The sequence below is a fragment of the Schistocerca gregaria genome, chromosome 3, assembly GCF_023897955.1.
Source record: "Schistocerca gregaria isolate iqSchGreg1 chromosome 3, iqSchGreg1.2, whole genome shotgun sequence".
NCBI classification, from domain to species: Eukaryota; Metazoa; Arthropoda; class Insecta; order Orthoptera; family Acrididae; genus Schistocerca; species Schistocerca gregaria.
Window position 1 is genome coordinate 115,371,670 of NC_064922.1, and position 24,644 is coordinate 115,396,313.

At 41.8% G+C, this 24,644-nt stretch overlaps 1 protein-coding gene across 1 annotated transcript in view; it reads right to left on the reverse strand.

Annotated features, from left to right (window-relative positions):
• The window catches only part of LOC126354538 (arylsulfatase B-like), a 336,832-nt gene extending 314,371 nt beyond the window's left edge, over positions 1 to 22,461 (reverse strand). Inside the window, exons 1-2 of the mRNA XM_050004269.1 lie at positions 22,385 to 22,461; positions 5,999 to 6,192 (exon numbers count right to left, since the gene is read on the reverse strand). Of these exons, the coding sequence (XP_049860226.1) occupies positions 5,999 to 6,178 (180 nt within the window). The 5' untranslated portion in view covers positions 6,179 to 6,192; positions 22,385 to 22,461. The remainder of the gene's footprint in view (positions 1 to 5,998; positions 6,193 to 22,384) is intronic.
• Between the last annotated feature and the right edge of the window lie 2,183 nt (positions 22,462 to 24,644).

A 24,644-nucleotide genomic window follows, 5' to 3' on the forward strand; every position in this document is an offset into this window, starting at 1 on the left:
CCATTAACGATTAGAATAGGAAATGGAATGGCTGGATGTTTTTTGGTAGCTTCCATGCTGGTATTTTACTGATTAAACTCCTACCCTAGAGTACGAACAGTTTTTGATACTCTCGTCATATAAAATGTTAGTCTACTTGCAAATGGAAAGTACATTCACTTCGTTGTCGCCATGGACGCACAAATATTGTCACCATGGAAGGTTGTCTCTAAGAGATGCACCTGCCTTTCCTGAAATTGTAGTCCACATTCTACTTCACTATCAAGATCCTCATTTCCCTGACGCAGCTTTCATATCCAGCTAACCCTAACTGAGAAGGGAGTGAGACAGTGCTGCAGTCGCTTCCTGCCTACTATTCAATCTGTACATCGAGGAAATTATTAAAGAAACCAAAGAGAAATTTTGAAAATGAATTAAAGTCCAGGAATAAAACAAAAATCGTTAATGTTTGACATCGAAATTTTAATTTTGCTTGAGCTGGCAAAGAAATTGGAAAAGCTGATGAAAGGAATTGATAGTTTCTTGAAAGGAACACCATCAAAAGAAAGACAGCTGTAGTGGAGTGTAGTCGATTTAAAAGACGTGATGGCATACAAACTAAATCAGCAAGTGAGATGCTAAAGGTAATAGACGGATTTTGCTATATGGGGAGCAGAATAACTTATGATAGCAGGAGAGGGAATGAAATGCGGATTCGGAATAGCTAGGAAATCTATTCGAAAGAGAGAAATACACTGGCAAAAAAGGTGTGTCTTCTTCAAAGCTCCATAATTATCTACCTTTGCGAAGCATACTTTTGAAATATGTCTTTTAGCCATCTACCTTCGTCTGTAATTGTGTAAAAGCGTGGCGCCCTGCAACATCATCCATTGGAGGCCTACTCAGAGCAGCCACGACGCACCACAGCTAAATGAGTGTCGATGTTTATGACTTTCAAGTGTTCATGGCACTGAGGATCTTAGAGGGACCCTGTCATTTTATTCTCGCATCTCAGTGCTGAACCCTCCCATGAACGTCCCACAGGAGTGTTCAAAGCAAGTTGTCTGCAAAATCACGATCACTATTTGCTGTTTCGGATCACGTTCAGATTTAGTCGAATGGTTACGTACGCCCTCTAGTTGATCACCCTGTATTTCGTAACATAAACTGGATCGCGCTGCACTGCAAGGGGTCAGATCATGTTCAACGTAGTTGCGGACCTAGGGCGTCCTTACAGTAAGGCTGAATCGTCAGAGGCCGTCAGGAGTGCCGAACGTTATCAAGAACATTGTCCTGTTGCTGATGATCGCACTGTGAACTGTTGTTTTGTCCGCGTAATGTGTGCGAATCGCGCTCCAATGGAGGCGGTGGTTGCATTGTCGCTCTTTATGCCACCTCCTAAGGGTTTCTCGTGTCCATTGCAAGTGGCGGTGTGTTTGAATTGTTTCCCTCTGCCACCAGTAAGAAAATCGCGTGATTTCAACGCTTGGTGTCCTGGATCTGACATCCGTCGCAGAGGCGACAAAGGAGTGAAATGTGGGTAAGAGTAGGAGGGGAGTGTAGCGCTCGTCAAAATGTTATACCATGAACCAACGTTACACCTCACATGAGCTTCTGAGCTCTCTTTCATGTGTCGACACCTTGCTGTTTGAAGTGTCGCCGAGCCATAGGTTCACATAGCAGGGCGCCCCGCTTTTGCACTGTTATGGAGGACGGTTGTAGGTGCTTTTGAGAAGAATTTCAAACTTATGTGGCGCAATGGGGTCTCGAAAATATGATACTTTTTTGCGCAGTATATGTGTACGTTATAGAAAACTTTCCTACAAGCCGCGCGGGGAAGCCGTGCGGTCTAGGGCGCATTGCACGGTTCGCGCGTCACGGTTAGAATCCTCCCTCGGGCATGGTTGTGTGTGATGTCCTAAGCTTGAGTTAGTTTAAGCTAGGTTAAGAAGTGTGTAAGTCTAGGGACTGATGACCGCAGCAGTTTGGTCCCATAGTCCTTACCTCAAATTTCCAAAGTTTTACTTTCCTGAAAATTATGCTTACCTGACGTCGACAACAAGAGGGCGATTTCTTATTATGAAAGATATAGTCTCCTGGTTGGGGAAGCTTTATTTAGTACAGGTCACGTGATATATATACAATTTCGGTAAAGTTTGACAGTCCTCTTCAGATTCTTAACCTACATTAATGTAGTGCCTCTGTATGTGGTACACTGTCATCTAGAACTGGGTACACAGGAACTCAGGAACTCTCTGGAACAGACGCATTCGTGTCGCACCATGCAACTAATGATATAACCGTATATGAGGTACACAATAAGTATTGGTTGTAGAATACATTTTGTATAAAAAAATGTTGCTTGCTCTGTCTGTGCTAACAGCTGACGGTAGGATTTGAAGATATCAAATATAGTAAGTTTGCCCAAACTAATCTTCTACATACCTATCTCCTGAAAATGTCTTGAGACCAGCCTTATGCGGGAGCGAAGTGTTCCCTATAAACAGGTTACAGAGGACAAGTACTGAAACTTTTGAAATCTTGAGTTACAGAACAATGCTGAAGATGAGATCGATAGACAGGACAACCTGTGAAGAGGTGCTGAATCAAGTCCACAGTGAAGCATCTTTGTGGCACAAACACACTAAAAGGGGTTAAAACTATAGATGGAGTCAAGGTTTGACTACAGTAAGCAGGTTTAGATGGATGTAGGTTGCTGCTATTATGGTCAGAGGAATAACCTTGAGAGCTTCATCACACCAGTCTACGGTTGAGGTCCATACGACTAACTTTAACAACCAGTCTATAAGTCACTGGTTTTCTCCTTGTCTTCTTTCTATAACCCTGATACACCTGGCTTCATGCGAACACCATTTCCTGTCACGCTTAGCGCTTTCGGGAAACGAATAGTTTCGGATTGTTAGGGAAGGAATGAGATGGACGACTGCCCGCAACGGAAAAGCAAAATTATATTCAAGCAACTGGAGAGTGGACCGATGGTCGTAAAATTTCATGTGTCTGGGTACCAATGTTAAACACACAGCAGATGGAACAGAGATGAGAGCTCTGATACTAGAAAGGAGAAGGCAAGCTTTCAAGTGAAACAGATTTTTTAGAAGAACGCATCTTTAGAGCAATGTAGACTATATTCAAAAGGGAAGAAGAGTTAGAGTTCAACATTCCATCGTTGTTACGTTAGAGGGGAAATCGGATTACGAAAGGATAGCGAACACAGTCGTCCGCGCCCTTTTTCAAGGAATCATTTGCGCTCTGGCTTGGAGGGATCTAGAGTTATTACGAGAACCAGAACCGCCATGCATTGAATGTTAGTCCAGTGCGCTAACCACTACGCCACCTAACGTGGTACATTTAGTTACCAGGTTCAGGTGGATGTTATTTGAAGAGTTTATGCAAAGATAGTGAGGTTTTCACAAGGTCTAATTCCGTAGAGATTTGCATCAAATCATTCTGAATGAAGAAAACCAACAACATTTGGTGTTATCAGATCGTGCTACTGCAACTGTTTGAAGTGAATATTTGGGGCAGGTAGAGCTAATAGTAACCAGAGACAAATGACAGCAGACATATCGCAATAAGCACTAGACTATTTCTACATCAGGGCAGACTGATATCTAAAACTGGAGTTGTTGGAAGCTGCTCCTACGATTGACCTTACCATCTCCACTCATTGGTCTGCGTCCAACGACTGCTGCACGAGCTACAGCTCGCGAATTTCCACTAGTGGAAAACCCGGAGAACACTTCATTCACGTCAGATCGTAATTGGTAAAACTTGGTACTGGTTTTTCTTAGGACAAGCAAGTCCGTACAGATCACGAAAATTGCGCCGCTTTACTGTTTCGATAATGTCAAGTGTATCAGTCACTTTCTGAGCATTGCTGGTGAATTAAACTAAAACTTAGTTCCCACTGAGAATGATGTCACTCTCTTGAAAAATACTTTCCGAGACTGATTATATGAAATACTCCTATTTTATACTGAGGAGGAGGAGACTGAGTCAATAAGACTGAAGACTAAGGACTCTCGTGGATGTGACGGAATAACTACTGTAATATTGCCGTGCTGCACATGTTACCCCTGTACTTAGCACATTTGTAATTATTCCTTTAAGAATGGTCCGATTCCTGAACTATTGAAATACTCAGTAGTAAAGCAGCTCTTTAAAAACGGAAACATTGGTAATGTAGGCAGTTTTAGACCTGTTTTTGTGCCATTAGTGTTTGTTTAACTTACTGAAGAGGCTGTGTACGTAAGGATAATTAAATGTACAGGTCAGTTTTAGTAGAGGTTTAACAACTGAAACTGGTGTATATATTATCTTTTCTCTGTGAGGCATTGTATGGATTAAAGGAAAGGTTTCAACCTCTAGGCATCTTCTCCAATTTAACTAAGGCGTTTGATTGTGTTGGTCACAAGATATTGCTCCAGAAGCTGGACCATTATGGAATAAAGGGCGTAGCTCACAATTGGTTCACCTATTGCCTTAACAACAGAAAGCAAAAGGTCGTTCTCCACAGTGTTGATAATGGCTATGATGTGGGGTCTGAGTGGAACACGGTTAAATGGAAGGAGTCCGAGGGATCAGTGGTCGCCCCACTCCTGTTCCTAATTTATATACATGATATACCGACTAGTATAACAAGGCATTGTAAACTATTTCTGTTTGATGTTTACACTAGCTTGATCTAAAGAATGTTGTGTGGAACTTTGGCACTGTTTCAAATAGTGCAGTTCACGACTTCAGTTCACTGCTTGTAGAAAAATAAACTAACGCTAAATCACCTTACGCGTTTTCGCAGTTTCTAACACACTGTTCAACAAAGCAAGACGTTTTAATTTCACAGAATTAGCATATGATTAGTGAAGCTGAAGAGTGGAAATTTCTAGGTGTTCAGATAGGTTGTAAGCTGTCGTGGAAAGGCCACGTTTACGATCTCGTTCAAAGACTTAATGCTGCCAGTAGTTTTACTATTCGAATGGCATCTGAAGTAAGTGATCTTTCAACTCGAAAAGTAGTCTACTTTGCTTATTTTCATTCGCTCATGACGTATGGCATTATAGTTTGGGATAAATCTTTGCGTTCTCAACGGTGCTTTTGGATCAGAAACGAACGGTTCGGGCAATACGTGGTATAAGTTCGCCAACCTCTTGTCGACTTATGGTCATTAGTCTGGATACTCTGACATCGGTCTCTCAATATACATACACTTCTATATACTATCTTTTTTTGATAATGATAACAGCTTATTCCCAAGAATTAGCAGCTTTCACTCAATTAATAGTACGCAAAAATCCAGTCTGCATTTGCATCGCACTTCCTTATCTCTTGTGGAGAAAGGTTGGCAGTATACTGGTGCAACCATTTTCAATAAGCTACCCTAAAAGTGAAAAAAAATCTTTGTGGTAATCCATACTCTTTCAAATCGAAATTGAAGGGTTTTCTAATGAATCACTCCTTCTGTCGAGAATTTGCTTAAGAAATTAAATAGAGTCCTGTGCTATATTGCTGATTTCGTTTAGATAAATTTATGGCTTGTCTTTTTTTGACTTCATAAGCATTTTACTTTACCTGTTATTGTTTTTATGATGTAATTTCATGTAGTGACACGTTCCATGAACTTGGAGATTTGTTCCTCAATTTCAGCCTACGGAATTAGACGTGCAAAATAAAAAAATATATAGAAAGTACGAAAGCATCTTCTCTCCCTGTCTTCATACGTGTGCATGAGTTAATGATTTCTCTTTGAAATGACGTAATTTACCTCTGCTGTCGAATATGGCTTTGACTTGAAACAAAAGAAATAGCAAACAAAACGAATGAAACAAATACTCGTAAGACATAAAAAAAATTTGGTGGTCCATAATTGTCAGGAAAAAAGGGATCTAGAGAGACGTAGTTATCATTACCTCTCTAATGACAATACAATTGAATAAATTAAGTACAAGAGGTTCTGCTGGGTATACTAAAGTGATAGGTGACATGTTAAAATGCTACACACCAGGTCGTCGGCGAGGATGAACACGATGTGTGGACGGTCGAGGGGCTGTGCTGCAGCCACAAGCGACATCCCGAACATCAATACTGGCATGAGCAGCAGCAGCAGCAGCAGCAGTCGATGTAGGTGCGGCAGTGTGTGGGGGTGGCGGCCGGGGTGGAGGTGCCCACGGGTTAACCGCATCCTCTGGCCCGCTCCTGCCAACACCACGCACACAATGTCAGCCCACAATCCCGCTACCTGGCAACACGACAGCTACGTCCAAGTCTCCGAGCGTCGGCTCTAGCTTCACCTACAGTAGCAGTCTTCAAACAGTGTGAGCAGCTCACGTAGAGTGAATGCCGAAACTCCTGACGTCGCACCTTAGTTAAACTAGGATTCCTCAGTACAGTTACATTTCTCAAAGGGATCATAGGACTCCTTGTATGGTAGACCAATTTTGGTACATGTAGAAACTGTGGTCTTATTGCACAGCTTGAGAACTTCTCTTTCAATGTATGGAACAACGTTAAGTCATTCGCCAACTATCGTGCATGTTAGGCACTACTGTATCAGGTGACCACCTGCTCTCTAGTGACGTAACTGTAGCCCGCCGGAGTGGCCGAGCTGTTCTACGCGCTACAGTCCGGAACCTCGGGACGGCTACGGTCGCACGTTCGTATCCTGCCTCGCGCATGGATGTGTCTGGTGTCCTTAGGTTAGTTAGATTTAAGTAGTTCTAAATTCCAGGGAACTGATGAACTCAGAAGTTAAGTCCCATTGTGCTCAGAGCCATTTGAACCATTTTTGTTAACTGTAGTCGTTGTATTCAACGAAGCACGTTTCAAGTGCAGTCTGTTTGATCCAAGTAGAATGGACATTCCATCGTGTTGCCGGAGATGATAACATTTACAGACAATTTTATCCATGATACTTTCTGGCACCTAGCTGCGACTACCCTGTATTTTACTGCCCGCGCCCGGCTTTCTTAACCATCAAAGATCCTCCTACTCAAAGATATTATACTCATTCCACCTTGCGGTTGGCATCTATCGACTTTATTTTCTGAATCTACCCTGATCAGACCTTAGCACATACCTTTCAACATTTCTCCAGCTGTCATCCGTTGTTTGCGTTCCGTTTTCAATACCTGTCGGAATTTTAAGTTCTTGTTATGTAAATAAATGAGGATATCATGATGCTTTTTTCTTAAACTTAATTTGGGAAAGCTAGAAGTATAATTTCGTAACATACCCAGTTCTCATATATTGTTCAACGTCAAAATTGATGTTCCCCTTGTACTTTTGAGCAGTACAGCTGAATATTTTGATCTTACTTGTTAACAAAGATATCAGATAGTTCAGTACTGGCTATAAAGAGGCAAAGTACCGATAAATTCGCCGGCAGAAGTGGCCGAGCGGTTCTAGGCGCTACAGTCTAGAACCGCGCGACCGCTACGATCGTAGGCTCGAATCATGCTTGCCGCATGGATGTGCGTGATGTCCTTAGATTAGTTAGGTTCTACGTTCTAGGGGATGGTGACCTCAGAAGTTAAGTCCCATAGTGCTCAGAGCCATTTGAACCACTTTTTACCGATAAATTCAGTTATTCACTGCCTAACAATAGAAGTGAAACACCCAGAAGACGTGGCCAACTGTCAGTGTCACCTCGTACACGCATACACTATCGGGGGATATGTAAATGATTAGTGTTAAAATTCTCTGTGTCAGAACGGCCGCGAACGTGCATTAGGTTTGCTTGTGTTTGGTAGCGTCACCACATCTGGAGGGTATACAAAGGGCGTGGACAGCAACAGATGCTAAGTTACCACTCTGACGAATACAGACATCTCCCGTAACCGTATGAGACAGTGTTATCAGCACGTCACAAAGTTTGCAAGGGGCCTCGTCGTGGGTCTCCATTTCCCGTTTGGTCAAATCTTGTGATATCCGGATTTATGGGTTGTTCGGTTGTGACGGTGGGTCGATAATGGACTGCATGAGAAACTGAGGTCAAGGAGACTCGGCGTGAAGATTCTGCTCTATCACGTCTGACCACCACAGGGAAGATCGCCGTATTGTGTACCAGTCACATTGTCACCGCTCCACACTTGTGCCTGCCACCGCAGAACGAGCTTCTCTCAAAGTCATTCTGCAGCACTGGTCGGAGACTACCAAGAAGTGGACTACGGAATTACCCTCCCATTCTACGTGGTAGTCGCGGCTAGTGTCTACTACTTTCCTGTAGCACATTACCTTTGGGAAACGATTAGAATTTCGACAAAGATTACAGTGTTGGTTAAGGAGAGGATTAGCGTGTATTTTATTTTGTTTTTCAGGTTCTCATCTTCCCAATTTAAAAATTATTTGCATTTGGTACTAAAATGGATATTTTTTTCTATACGAAACGACACCATACATTTTAATGTTTAGCCTAAGATATACGGATAATTCTCTGTATTCTGTATGTCGTTAGTTCTTTTTTATGTTGTATTTAAATGTAAGTGAAATATATTTTGAAAACAGTTGGTGTGTTCTGTCTACTGTGACTGTATGCGTGTTTATATAGGAACGCTTTGGTCCGGCAGGAAAAAAATTATCTGTGCTAAGTTGTTGCTAACGGCAAGTGAAACGGGTCAGTATGTGGTGAGACTTGGTAGTGTAACAACCTATGGGCGGGGATGTGTCATTCAATGAGAGAAAATAGTGGTAGTTTTGGGGAGAGGGCAGCAGTTTTCGTTGTGAAAGGGAGATGGTTTTAGGTAGTTAAGAGAATCATGGTACTGAGTCACCGGATGCATTCTGAGCGTGCGGAGGCGAGCACAGTGCTAAGTCGCCAGGAAATTATTTATTAACGTTGTTAAATTAAAGTTCCGAGACGAGACACGATTTTGATATTTCAACGAGGAAGAGCAGTAGTTAAAGGGGAGGCGTACAAGAAAGAAGAAAGAAAGAGCCATGACTTTCACGAACTCAATATTCAGCGGGAGGCGTAAGCACAAGGACAGAAGAATCAAGACATCGAAAGAGAGAAGCAGTCTTAATCATAAAACACGATGACACGGTGAAATGGGTGAGGCAGTATACTGAACAATTATCTTCTCTACTTTAGCCGAGGAAAGACTGTGAAGTACACTTGTAATACGGGCTGTGTTTCGAGGAGTGTCAGTTTATAAATATTTCGTATATAATTAATTGAACTATGAACAAATTATCTAACGATTTATTTATTTGATGCGAGGACCTAAGTGTGCACCGGCTTTGACAGTAAGGTCATTAATAAAATTGATGTCACGATAGTGAAATACATTCATTAAGAGGACTAGGATTGTTGTGTGCGTAAAACAGTGTTTTTACCTCAGTCCTAGCAATCCTCAGTCCCGTATCCTATATAAAAAATTGGAACAAGTTTCAATAGCGCATTTTACACCCAATGAACCATAGTGGTTGTGAGAATTATTTAACATTTTTTAAATTAATTTTTCATTCATAAGATAGCATTCCGCCATCTTCTTCTTTTTCTGTGTATCGCCAAACATTTGCTAAGCGACAACATCAGCGTTTTCTGCTACAAATGGTTCAAATAGATATAAACACTATGGGACTTAGGTCATCAGTCCACTAGAACTTGGAACTACTTAAATCAAACTAAGGACATCACACACATCCATGCCCGAGGCAGGATTCGATCCTGCTACCGTAGCATTAGCGCTGTTCCGGACTGAAGCGCCTAGAACCGCTCGACCACAGCGGCCGGCTATCAGTTACAGCAGCAGCATAGTCTAAGATGACAGTCGCGACATTCCTTCTGCTTTTTGTTGTTACCCACTGCGATGGCAGCGCGCCAATCGGTCAGCAAGCGACAATTCTGAATGCAATATCGCTTAATTGGGACTACCAGCATTTGTATTGATTCATAACATAGTTTACACAATAAGGAGCGTATATCGTGCAATAAAAATCGTCGATAGCTAAAAAATGACCGCATATTTGTTGTTCTTCAGTTTCTTAAGGACACTGAGGAGTATGAAATGGCACCTTCCAGGACAGTTTATTTCCAACTGTGTTGTAACACACAGATATTTACTGGCGAACGACATTCTTCTTTAAAAACAAAAAGTTGTAAGTAAACACCAGAAGACAGGAACTTTTGCAGACAGATGTCGTGTATTTAACAAATAAAGGAAGTTTTGTTCGCTACAGTTTCATCAGAATCTCTATGTGGAACGCAGGAAGGCTATACGCACGCAATGTGTACTAAAGAGCCAAAGAAACTGTTACACCTGCCTGATATCGTGTAGGGGCCCCGCAAGCACACAGAAGTGGCGCTGCACGAAGTGGCATGGACACTAGTAATATGTGAAGTAGTGTTGAAGGCGATGACACCATGAATCCTGCAGGGTTCTCCATAAATCAGCAACAGAACGATGGGATGGAGATCTCTTCTCAACAGCACGTTCCAAGGCATTTCAGATATACTCAGTAATGTTCCTGTCTGGGGACCATGGTGGCCTGCAGAAGTATTTAAACTCGGAAGAGTGTTCCTGGAGCCCCCATGTAGCAATTGTGGACGTGTGGGGTGTCGTATTATCCTGCTGGAATTGCCCAAGTCCGTCGGAACGCACAATGGGCACGAATTGATGCAGTGATCACACAGGATATTTACGTACTTCTTACCTGTCAGAGACGTTTCTAGACGTATCAGGGGTCACATATAACTCCAACAGCCATGCCACACACCGTTCCAGAGCCCCTACCAGCTTGAACATACCTTGTGACCAGCACATCTAGAAATGTGCACTGCGTGGGACAGACCACGTAGTAAAATTCGCCGATACGGAAGTTCTGGCTGTAGAGAAGCACTGTCACACGCGCTTATTGAGAGAAGCTGTAGAAATACAAAAACACGCGAACAGTTTCAATAAGAAACAGAAAAGCCTTAAGGTAAACGGATCCTGGCTTCCCGTACTGCAATGAACGACCGTCACAGGTAGCAAGAGGAGAACCGTACCAGAAGTGACCGTGGAGAAACCCTCGGACGTTGGAAGCCAGGTACAGTCGTGCTCAAAAGTATCCGAACTACCTGAACTGCATTTCGCCTGATTCGCATGCAACCTCCATAACGCGGCTGTCTATCAGGTCCCCTAATCGCTCCTTGGTACAGTCGTTTGACTATTGAAAATGGTTCCAACATGTCACCATTAGAAAATACGGCTCTATATAGCAGTAACTCAAGATGTAAAATAATACCACGATGCTACAAATATCAGGGAACACCTTATCACATATAATACTGTCCATAAGGCTTGAAAGCTCACATTTATTACAATAAATTACATACTTGAAATTTACCACTCTCATTATTACGTCAGATAGGTAATGCACGTAGTATGTTCGTCGTATTCATGATTTCCTCTTCAAAGTAACATACAGTACTTATCATTTAACACAAAATGACATTAATAATTTAAGTTTTCCACGAGCAGCTAGTTGAGAATATGTTGTTGTTGGGGTCTTCAGTCCTGAGACTGGTTTGATGCAGTTTTCCATGCTGCTCTATCCTGTGCAAGTTTCTCATCTCCCAGTACCTACTGCAACATACATCCTTCTGAATATGCTTAGTGTATTCATCTCTTGGTCTCCCGCTATGATTTTTACCCTCCACGCTGCCCTCCGATGCTAAATTTGTGATCCCTTGACGCCTCAGGACATGTCCTACAAACCGATCCCATCTTGTAGTCAAGTTGTGCCAAAAACTTCTCTTCTCCCCAATCCTATTCAATAGCTCCTCATTAGTTACGTGATCTACCCATCTAATCTTCAACATTCTTCTGCAGCACTACATTTCGAAAGCTTCTATTCTCTTCTTGTCCACTCTATTTAACGTCCACGTTTAACTTCCATACATGGCTACACTCCATACAAATACTTTCAGAAATGACTTCCTGATACTTAAATCTATACTCGATGTTAACCAATTTCTCTTCTTCAGAAACACTTTCCTTGCCATTGCCAGTCTACATTTTATATCCTCTCTACTTCGACCATCATCAGTTATTTTGCTCCCCAAATAGCAAAACTCCTTTACTACTTTAAGTTAGATATAGTTAAATTAGTGAAGTTCGGTGGCAGGAGGAACAAGACTTCTGGTCAGGTGAATACAGTGTTATAAATACGTAATCAAATAGGGGTAATGCAGGAGAAGTCTTAATAATGAAAAAAAAAATAGGAGTACGAGTAAGCTATTACAAACAGCATAGTCAACGCATTATTGTGGCCAAGATAGGTCAGTGTCAGTTAGGTGATTTTATTACGGTGATCAGAAAATAGAGTCGAATTTATGCACTGGGTAGCCGAAGCAGCTAGTTCATGGTGATTCTGTCAACCAAATATGAATTTAATGAACATGCTGCAATTTACTACAGGGAGCCTGTGTGTCAGAATTCTCATCCGGTGTGGCGCAATGCTGTTATGATAGAAAAGTGAGTACTGGAAAAGAGGATTTGGTGGTCTGTTGGACTGCTGGTAGGATATTATGACTGTGGTCTGCGTTTGATTCCCACTTCTGTCAATGATTTTAGATAGGGAGAGAATGATTCCATTCTCTTCTGGCTACACCACGTGAAGAAGATATAATGGCAGTGTGGTCTGAAATTCACATAAAAGATGATATTCCTTCTCTGCCAAGTAGACGTCATGTTTAACCACAATAAAGTCTGAAGTGGCGACATGTAGAAACTATCACAATTAACCTTTCTTATACTAGTTATTTATTTCTAGTGACGAAACAAACGCTATGCAGGGACACACGACACTTATTCCATCTTTTATCTGAGCTTCTGTATGTCGATAAAATTGGTTCTGAAATTAGAATGAAACTCAGACCGCCCATGACGCGGAATTTGATCCCTTCATGGCAATACAGCTCGGCTACAATTTGTTGTGTGTTCAAATCTGCAGATTTCTCAACACCTCCTCATACTACTCGTGAATGGTTTCGAATCCTGGCCCGGCACTAAAGATTTTATTATGTATTTTCAAGCTCTAGCAGGAGAACACCTATCGGCTGGTAGATAATAATTTTGATTTTTAATGTTTTTTTCATTCGTTGACAACACTAACATTATCTGACGTTTTTGATTCTTAATGGGACACAGAACTATTTGTGAGATTATTCTATGTTCAAGATGTTATTCTGAGCTGCTGGTTGAGAAAAATTCGATAGCTGACCTCTCTTTGTGTGTAGTCAACAACGATATGTGTGGGTCCCCAGTGAGCTCTGTACTCTTCGTCTAGTTCAATCATGCTCACATGTCACTGCTGGTGCAACAAACCCATATTTAACGTTCGTTTTCTCTAGAATATAACAGCGATAGGTGCCGGGTTGGAGTCCTGAGAAGGAAAAAATTAATACCTCGTCTCGTCATTTCAGTTAAAACATCTAGCTACTGCCGAGAAAATCCGATATGTCACAGTTGGTTGTGCTTCGATATCTATCCGATTAGGTCTGGGTTAGAATCCCTATCCAACACAAAGCTTTGCCTCACGGCCTTTCCAGTAAGTTACTTGTGAAGAAGCAATATTTAACATCTCTCGTAGTTCGTTAACAGGGACATAGATGCTGGGTAGGAATACGCGTCCGTTAAAAATGTTTGTGTTGTGTAATTTAAAGTTTATATTTGCTAACTGATACTGTCTAAAATCGAAGTATATCACTCTCTGTATGCCTAATCAGGAATGACTGTTAGTTTGCGTCAGTCACGAAATCTTTGCTTAGTCTGCCCGACCTGGGTTTGAATCCACACGCAGAACGAGACGGTTCGTCATGCCATTTGAAGTTCATACATATTTTCAACTATCTGCTCGTGGATAACTTAAGTTATTAATGTCTTTTGTGTTAAATAATAAGTACTGTATGATACTTCGAAGAGAAAATCATGAATACGACGAACTTACTAAGTGCATTACCTATCTGACCTAATAATGAGAGTGGTAACATTTCAAGTCAGTCGTTTATTGTAATAAATGTGAGCTAACAAGCCTTAAGGACAGTCTTATCTGTGATAAGATGTTCACTGATATTTGTAGCATCGTGGTATTACTTTACATCTTGAGTTACTGCGATACAGAGCAGTGTTTTCTAGTAACCATTTTCAGTAGTCAAACGACTGTACCAAGGAGCGATTATAGTACCTCCTAGACAGCCACGTTATGCCGGTTGCATGCGAATCAGGCGTAATGTAGTTCTGGTCGTTCGGATATTTTTGAGTATGACTGTACATAGAGCCTGCGGCCGCGAGCTCGGCTCCAGTTCACCACCGGCAATGTAGGATGAACCTTTGACAATGCCAGCCGCTCGTGCTGGCTAAGCGGCAGTAAAATCATTAGATGAACGTCGGCCGAAGAGACCGAGACAGAAACCAATAGGCAGTTTGTCATATCGATGATGTTTCGCTAAATGGTTCGCACGCTGACACTTCTTGATGGCCCAGTACTGAAGTCTGCAGCAAATTGCGGAATGGTTGCCCTTCTCTCACATTGAACGATTCTCTTCAGTCATCGTTGGTCCCGTTGTTGCCGGACATTTTTCCGGCTGCATGATGTCGGATTCCTGATATTCACGGTACACTCGTGAAATTGTCGTACACGGAAATCCCCACTTCGTCGCTACCTCGGAAATACTGTATGCCATGGCTCGTGCGCCGACTATAACACTGCATTGAAACTCGCTTAAATTTTGCCGGCCGTTGTGGCCGAGCGTTTCTAGGCACTCCAGTCTGGAACCGCGCGATCGCTACGGTCGCAGGTTCGAATCCTGCCTCCGGCATGGATGTGTGTGATGTCCTTAGGTTAGTTAGGTTTAAGTAGTTCTAAGTTCTAGGGGACTGATTACCTCAGATGTTAAGTCTGCTCAGAGCCATTTTATTTTTCGCTTAAATTTTGCTAACCTTGTATTGAAGCAACTGCGCCAGATACTTGTTGTCGTATATGGGCGTTGCCGACCGCAGCTCCGTATTCTGCCTGTTTACATATCTCTGTGTTTCAATACACCTTTCTAAACCAGTTTCTACGGCGCTTTAGTGTAATTAGTCGCTGTCAAAGTTTTTGGAACTATTGATATGTGATATCAAAAGGTAGTAGCTAATCTTAAGGCTGCACCTTGAAACATCATTAGCTCTATGAAGCAGAGATTTGGGAGCGTTGCTTCCTCGGACTACAGCTCTTATGGCGTCCCGAAGACTGGTGTTTCAGCATAAGGGTATCCTACCAACCCGCATACAATTTTCACATTCGACTGCTTACATGAATAGAAAATGAACAAAGTTGCTGAAATGCGCTATCGTGTCCATGTTTCTATATATCTCTATTATGCTTAACTGCGTCATCAATCGATGTCCGGTATTATTGTTATGATAGTGTTTTCGATGTATTTTTTTGTTTATGCCATTGGCTGTTCTATCCACCGTTGGAATAAGTTTGCAAATATGTCGACAGAATTCACTGGAGTATGGTAACACAAGTATCACCACCTAGCAAGAGTTTCACGTATGGTTAGAGAAAAAAGAGCTTGCGAATGGTGGATACCCGTGAGCGAAGTATGTCCGATTACTTTAGTTTCCTTGCTTGCTGACTGTGGGTAACGTTTATCATCATGCATGGGTTTAGTTAGTTTTACGTTCTTGCTAGTAACAGCGACACAAAAAGGGTTCGAGAACAACACATTGTGAATGCTGTGTGCAATTTATCAGGTAAAATTTTGGAACATGCAATTAGGATGACCATGTCTAATATAATTCCATGAAGGAACTTGGTATACCCAGGCCCAATGTAGACATCAATCACTGCGTAAATCCAGCCAGCGGTATACACGATTTTATAACAGAGCTATGTACAATTCAGCTGAGTGTTTGTGTGCGTTTTATCACTTAAAATGCATATTTTTGTAATACACAAATATAATTACGAGTAATACGGTGTGTAAATTACCATAGCTGTTGTTTAGGTGGTTATCAGCCAATCACTGCTCAAAATTCGTCACATCATGAAAAGTCTATAATTAGCCGCGTGAACTGATAAAAGCCGCGGGCTGAGCACACAAAACACTAAACATTTGAAGTTTAGAAATGAAAGTACCAAAAATATAACGCATACATCGAAGTTAACATACGTGGAATTAAAGATCTCTAGAAAACGCGTCTTTTCGTACGATTTATGGTGGTAAACCGTTGGGAACTGCGACACTGAGTTCCTTGCCGCTAGCTTCTGATGTTATGTAGTAGTCGATTAGGAAACGGGAAGAAGATACAGCACATAAACGTTTGGCGTGAGTGCGATATTAACGCTCGTCTTCCTATCCTGAAACCTTTGTTGTGGTGACAGACTTATCTGTAGCGTAGTAGCCAGAGATCTAGGTTAGTCCCATCGATAAATGTCACAGCCTTCCCTAGTATGGAAACCACGAGCTGCGCCTCATTTGTACTTACGTAAAAGAGGAGTCTTGAGATGTATAACCGCTCCACGTCGCCAAGTGATTACACAAAAGAAAGTCAATACAACTGGGAGCATGCTTCGATTTACGTAGAAAAGTGACAAGTGGACGAACTGGAGTAATCAAGAAACAGAACGCCAATGAAACTTTTCCGCGTGTGACAAAATGTTGCCATGTTATCTTGTAGAGGCGGACTCATATCGGGAAAAGTTTTATCGATGGTGACAACGCCCATATGAGCCTACGTTCACACAATAAACACCACCGTTTATAATTTTCTCTTTCTTTCCGTTACTGGAACTTACGTTCTACATCATACTATTAGCGAATAATGAAAATTGTGTACTAGCAGTTTTAAAGTACAAATATACCAGATAAATTTATTTTTCAGCTGGAGAAAATTTTGAATTCTTGCATATTTCATTGGCATGTTCAGGGAACTATCTTGGACGAGTGCAGCATTTTGCACATGACGTTTCCAATATCATAGCTACAGGTACGCTTGATATTACCCATAGTATCAGTATAGAGACAGTGAGTAGTGATGCCAGTGTCATTATATAGCGCAGAAACTGTTTAACTATATGAAGAAAACAAATTAGCTACAAACTAAGGCGTGCACACACTTTATTCAACATGTAAACGTCACTAGAGATATTCGGATTTAGGTTATGACATGTTCGATATATCTGCCATCAATGACGATGATGTGGCGCAGACGAATAGCGGATTTATGCGTGACCCGCTGAAGTTTTGGAACATCGATTCTGTCGATGACCTCCTAAATGGCTGTTTTCAGCTCAGCAATGGTTTTCGGGTTATTGCTGTTCACCTCGTCTTTAATATAGCCCCACAAAAAGGAGTCGCATGCACCTACATCCGGAGAATACGGCAGCCAATTGAGGTCCATGCCAGTGGCCTCTGGGTACCCAAAAGTGCTCCTGCAGGACGTCAAACACTCTCTAGCCTCGATGGGGTCGAGCTCCGTCTGGCACGAACCACATCTTGTCGGAATCAGCGTCACTTTGGGTAATGGGAATGAAATCACCTTCCAAAACATTCACGTACTGTTCGGTAGTCACCGTGCCGTTAAAGAATATAGCACCGATTATTCCGTGACTGGGGATTGCACACCACACAGTCACCCGTTGAGGGTGAAAAGACTTCTCGATCGCGAAATGCGAATTCTCAGTCCACCAAATGCGTCACTTTTTCTTATTGACGAACCAGTCCGAATGAAAGTGGGCTTCGTACGCGCATGAACACACTGATTCCCATCATACCCAGCGGCCAACCGTGCAGATTGAACGTCCTAGCGCAAACCGTTCAGAAGTTATGGCGATTTTATTTCATATACAACGTAGTTCAATAATTGACACGCTGTAACCACGATGGTTATTAAAGTTAAAAAATTCATCAAGGAAGATATAAGAGTTTATTGAAGAAACACCAGAGGCAAAGACAAAAACATTCTACGCAGAGAATGAATGGGCGTCATTTACTTCCAGTATAACTGACTTGCAGGATTATTTAGGTAAGTTTAAAGTGATTCTAAATCGCACTCTGGAGAAGTATGCGTTGAGAAAGAAAAAGACAGTGTGATTTAGTAATAACATCGTAGAATGCTAAGTAAACGCATATTGTAGAGCACACGGTTGAGAAATGGATGTAGGAAGTAACATTTTTTAAACATTTTTATGCAGCGACAGCGACTGATATTGTTTATATAAGAATATACAGCCTACAGTTGCAGGTTAACATTATCGTCTATCTAGGTTTCAACGTTACTAATAACGTCTTCTTCAGAACCTGCAAAAAGTTAACATTATAATGTGCTAGTAAATTATATTAGACATGGTCATCCTACAGGATGCAACGTGTAGTACTTACATAAAATATTATTTAAATGTTTGTATAAAACAAGCCATGTCCTAAGTCAACTTTAAGAACTTGATGCATAACCATATGGGTTTGTCACTTCTATTAAACAAGCTGTAGGAAATTCACTTTAAGCCCGTTGTATGGGCCTCGTCGTGTGACTTCGGGCTTAAAGTAAATTTGCTACAGCTTATTTAATAGAAGTGACAAAACCTTATAGTTATGCATCAAGTTTTATAAAATTGACTTAAGACATGGCTTGCTTTATACAAACATTTAAATAATATTTTATGTAAGTACTACACGTTGCATCCTGTAGGATGACCATGTCTAATATAATTTACTAGCACATTATAATGTTAACTTTTTGCAGGTTCTGAAGAAGACGTTATTACTAACTTTGAAACCTAGGTAGACGATGAAGTTAACCTGCAACTGTAGGCTGTATATTCTTATATGTAGAAAGAAGTTGAAATTCGTTGGTCTGTAATAAGAGCAAACATACAACTCGCAACGTCGTACATTAGTGAAAGATATTACCGAGAATCCTAGAAAGTGCTGGACCTATGTAAATGTGCTAAGAGTGTCAAAGCCTTCTATTCAGTCACTGAGTTCTAGGAAAGTACAGTTCATCTTTAAAGGATTCCATGTACAAAAAACTTGTGGTACACATCCTTGAATACTGATCTAGTGTTTGGTACACCCGCCAGGTTGGGTTAAAGGAAAACAAACATGAAAATGGTTCAAATGGCTCTAAGCACTATGGGACTTAACATCTGAGCTCATTAGTCCTCGAGCCTTTGAATTACTGTAACCTAAATAACTTAACGACATCACACACATCCATGCCCGATACAGGATTTGAACCTGGGACAGCACCAGCAGCACGGTTGCCGATTGAAGCGCCAAGAACCACTCTGCCACATAAAGCAAACATACGAGTAACTCAGAGTTGTGCTTCTAGATTTGCTACCTGAAGGTTCGGTCAGTACGCGAGTGTTTCGGAAATGCTACATAAAGTCAAATGGTAGTTGCTGGAAGAGAGAAGTTGTTCTTTTCGGCAAACAATATTGTGAAAATTTAGAGAACTGGCATTTGCAGTAGACTGCAGAACAAATCTACTGCCACCAATACACAGAGGGTGGAGAACAACATGGAAACATAAAACAAACCACAACTTATTGTGCCTAACACGGTGTAGGAAAACGGTTGGGTTTCAGAACAGCTTCCAGTCGCCTCGGAATGGATAAATTTAGGGGGTGTAAAACAGTGATAAGTTCATGTAAAGGTGATGGAGCTGGATAGCATTCACACACGGTTTTCTGCAAAGTAGACCCAAAAGGCTCAATAATATTTAGATACAGCATCTATGGTGGCCAGGGGAGATCGAAAATTCATCATCGTCCTCAGAAAGGCAGTCCTGGACAACGCTGTGTCAATGGGGGCTCTGTCGTGTTGGTACACAGCGTCGCCACTAGGGAACAAACATCTTAAGATGGGGTCGAACTGATCAGTCAGAATGGTCACATAATTCTTGGCAGTGATGCCTTCTTGTAGAATAACCATAGGGCCACAGAAAACCGTTACATGGCTGCCCAACCCAATGTTTCACTCTTGGGTCGCAGCCTCGGCCAGAAGTTGGAAACGGTGGGGTACAAACAACGTTGTCTCTCAGTCCAGGTATTATGGAATTGCTAAAATTCATGGTGAAACCTTCAGCTGTCCTTTATTTTGCACAATTCGCTACTAGTTTCGGACAAATGACCATTATCAATACAAGCTGGCATAAACGGTAGGATAGTTATATCGTAACTGTGTACAACAGTTCTCGTCAAAAAGCAAAGTCCACATCAACGGCTAATAACACACTGGCTGAATATTCCCACCTGCAAGCATACATAAATTTTAAGGAATTGGTATCATGTTTTCCTGTTACGGGCATTTGCCTCGCAATACGAGTGGTTTTGGGATTCCAGCTCACCGTGCAATTCCCTGCTTTTGGAGCTCTTTTCGTGTTGTTTTTGTGCTATAAGGTTTCGAGAATGCGACATTCAGTTCTGTAATGACTTTTGCAGCTGTTGTTCTCTTAATTCCTCCTCACAATCCCGTTCATTGACCGTCAGTCACGATCGCTCAACCCACGCTTTATTCCGCGTTGTGACTTAGTGGATGATGATTTTCGCTTTCTCTGCAAGCAGTTCAAATCTTCGATACGGTGAATCTTGAAACACCATACACTTCGGCTACTTTGGTTATGGAACCATTCTCCTTACGAGCACTAACTAATTGACCACGTTCGAATCCATTTAGACCTCACGTAATGCACTCAGAAATACACAAGACGTTGGTTTCAGCACGGCTGACACATGAAACCTACTGGGGACGCTGCACAAGTCCCGTTCATAGGCAAGTAGTCTTTTCGCGGCATATATTACTCAGGGTTTTTCCACAAGATAGTACGACACTTGTAGCTATCGTGTAACGATCGCGAAGAAAAGAAGCATGCAGCCAGGCGGTTTAAACCCGGTACATTTGCGACTGGAACAGGAAAGGGAATGACTAGCTGTAGTAAAAGGCACCCTCTGCCATGTACAGTGTGTGCACTATTGGCCATTAAAATTGCTACACCACGACGATGACGAGCTATAGACGCGAAATTTAACCAACAGGAAGAGCATGCTGTGGTATGCAAATGATAAGCTTATCAGAGCATTCAAACAAGGTTGGCGCCGGTGCCAACGCCTACAACGTGCTGACATGAGGAAAGTCTCCAACCGATTTCTCATACGCAAACAGCAGATGACCGGCATTGCCTGGTGAGACGTTGTTGTGATGCCTCGTTAAGGAGGAGAAATGTGTACCATCACGTTTCCGACTTTATAAAGGTCGGATTGTAGCCTATCGCGATTGCGGTTTATCCATCCAATGACTGTTAGCAGAATATGGAAACGGTGGGTTCAGAATGATAATACGGAACGCCGTGCTGGATCCCATAGGGTCCCATCACTAGCAGTCGAGATGACAGGCATCTTATCCGCATGGTTGTTACGGTCTTGCAGCCACGTCTCGATCCCTGAGTCAACAGATGGGGACGTTTGCAAGAGAACAACCATTTGGACGCACAGTTCGACAACGTTTGCATCAGCATTGACTATCAGCTCGGAGACCATGACTGCGGTTACCCTTGACGCTGCATTACAGGCAGGAGGGCCTGGGCTGGTGCAGTCAACGACGAACCTGAGTGCACGAATGGCAAAACGTCATATTTTCGGATGAATCCAGGTTCTGATTGTCGCATCCGTGTTTGGCGACATCGCGGTGATCACACATTGGAAGCGTGTATTCGTCATCGCCATACTGGCGTTTCACCCGTCGTGATGATATGGGGTTCCATTGGTTACACGTCTCGGTCACCTCTTGTTCGCATTGACGGCACTTTGAACAGTGGACGTTACATTTCAGATGTGTTTGGACACGTGGCTCTACCCTTCATTTGATCCCTGCGAATTCCTACATTTCAGCAGGATAATACACGACCGCATCTTGCAGCCCTGTACGGGCCTTTCTGGATACAGAAAGTGTTTGACTGCTGCCCTGGCCAGCAAATTCTCTAGATATCTCACCAACTGAAAACGTCTGGTCAATGGTGGCCGAGCAACTGGCTCGTCACAATAGACCAGCATGGGCAGCTATTCCTGTACACTCCATCGAAGCTCTGTTTGACTCAATGCCCATGCGTATCAAAGTCTTTATTACGTCCAGAGGTGGTTGTTCTGGGTACTGATTTCTCAGGATCTATGCACCCAAATTGCGAGAAAATGTAATCACATGTCAGTTCTAGTATAATATAGTTGTCCAATGAATACCCGTTTATCATCTGCATTTCTTATTTCTTATTGGTGTAGCAATTTTAATGGCCAGTAGTGTAATATACTGCTCAGCCGTTAGAATGCCGTCTCGAAACTGATAATACTGCATATCGCGTCCTTGACACTTTGATACACTGAAAACATCAGTACTATCTAAAATTTCTCAGTGACTAACCTGTGCTCTTACCAACCACCACAGCTCGGCAAAGACTTTTTCCGTTGCAACAGGAGGATTTTCTGACGTAATTAAAGTCCATAAAAGATTCACAGAAGCGAAGTAAACCCGAACTCGGAGCAATGCGTGTCGACGACGATAAACTCGCGGCGGTCAACAGGCGACTAGCGGTGGAGAACGCGCCCGCTGCGTCGCTGCCACCGCACAGTGGGGAGACCCACCCCCGCCGGCCACTTTCGCCGGGTGACAGGCGTCACTCTCACTGTTGCACACATCGATGCGGGAAGGGGCTCGGGTGTCTACTGGCTAATGCCACCTGCCACTTTCCACAACTGCACGTCGCCGGCCGTGTTGTCAAACACCTGTCGTTTGCAACGGTAGTCAACGAGCGAAAGCTGTAACGCATTTTGCTAGAAATATTAAATTTCTGTACGGTTAGGAAACCTTCACAATGCTTACGTGGAGATCAGTGTGTCTCCAGGGTGATTTCCTTACTATGGTGGTCGGCGATGCACAAGTTTCAATACTGGTTACTTTAATATCCCCCTCCTTCCTACCCCCATCTATTGTCCATGTTAAACAATGCCAATCCAAGTAATTAATAAGCAAAGTCCTTGACGAAGATGTGAGACGAGCGGAGATTACAATAAACTTCCTAGTTTACTTAGCTTGTCATGTTGAGATGACTCCAGTTCTTCTTGCCTCGGGGTCTGATTTGTTAAGCTGAAAAACTCACATCAGGTCCTCACAGTTGCTTGGAACTCGAAAAATCTGAGGATTTTTGTTGCAGTTTTTTTTACGTAAATATTATTCCGCACATCTGTTATTATACGTTATCTGTCTTGAGCTGACTGCAATGTAATTAAAAAGATTTACACCAGATGTTTTTCGCTTTTATTTAGAAAGCATCTTCTGTGGTATTTTGTAAATTGTATACACACGTTTGAACATTTACTTTTTGATTTTGTAGGTTATATACAGCGTTTCCCTTATGAAGTTGGTCTGAAAACTGCATACGGTGTTTCTTTACATAGTTTGCACCTTCCCCTCTTGTTAACAGTGATTGGTGTGGACAGCTTATTTCAAATCTGCAGTTTTTGGAGTTTTGCTTTATTTCCTGCTCTGCAATATTCATAATTCACTTTCTTAACTGCTAAAAACTGCAGATTTGAAATGAAGCCTGTCGAATCCAACCACTTCTCTCGAGAAGGGAAGGTGCAGACTGTGTAAAGAAACACCGTAAATAGCTTACATATACCAACTTCATAAAGGAAACGCTGTTTTTAACCTAAAAGAATCAAAAAATAAATGTACAAACGTGTGTATCCAATTTGCAGAATACCACAGAAGATGCTTTGTAAATAAAAGCAAAACGCGTCTGGTGGAATTCTTCTTAATTATGTTGCACTCAGCTTAAGACAGATGACCTCTAATAACAGATGTTAACAGCTGCTGTGGAAGATGGTTACACAAACAAACGTATTATATTTTATCACATTTTAGTATATCATACAGTATATAGATCTGTCACATAAACAAAGCCAAAATTACATACAGAAATACTAAAATACGTCCGATCGCCTCAGAGGCGAGCTTATGGCTCCCACACTCTGCGGAAATATCAATCTGCCAAAGGGTTTACAATTATTCTTAACATATGAATTTCTACTAATTTTCACTATTTTATTAATTTCGATTAGTATTTCAAAAATGAATCAAGAAATAAACATAGTAAACAGTACAGGATTGCGTAATTAATAATACAAAAAGTAAGTGTGCCAATAATTCTTAATTTAAAATTATCTAAAAATAATAATTTTAAATGTACATTTGCAACTTCTACTTAACGATTATAACATTGAGACTAAAATATTTTATAAAGGAATTCGATTTCATAAATTTTCGTTTGAAATATAACATAGTATCTATAAAATTATATCAAAGTTTCAGAAAAGCAACTAAGTTGATATTGAATTCTCCAAAATTCGAAAAATAATACTGGTCTCGACAACTACTGTTGAGGTAAAGTAGTGCTAGAGGAGGTTGTCCCGTCACGTGATGCAAGAGAACTTCGTTGCCCGTATTTGGTGAGGAAGAAGTGGCAAGGTGATCTCCTGAATCAGTGGTACTCGACCTGGTGCCTCCCGTCCATTAATGGGCGTTCCAGCTTTCACGACGCGCTGTAGGAGTTTTAGAAACATTTTCATTAGGTTTTCATACAAAATGAGCATACAGTATTTGTTAAGTAATTATTACTATA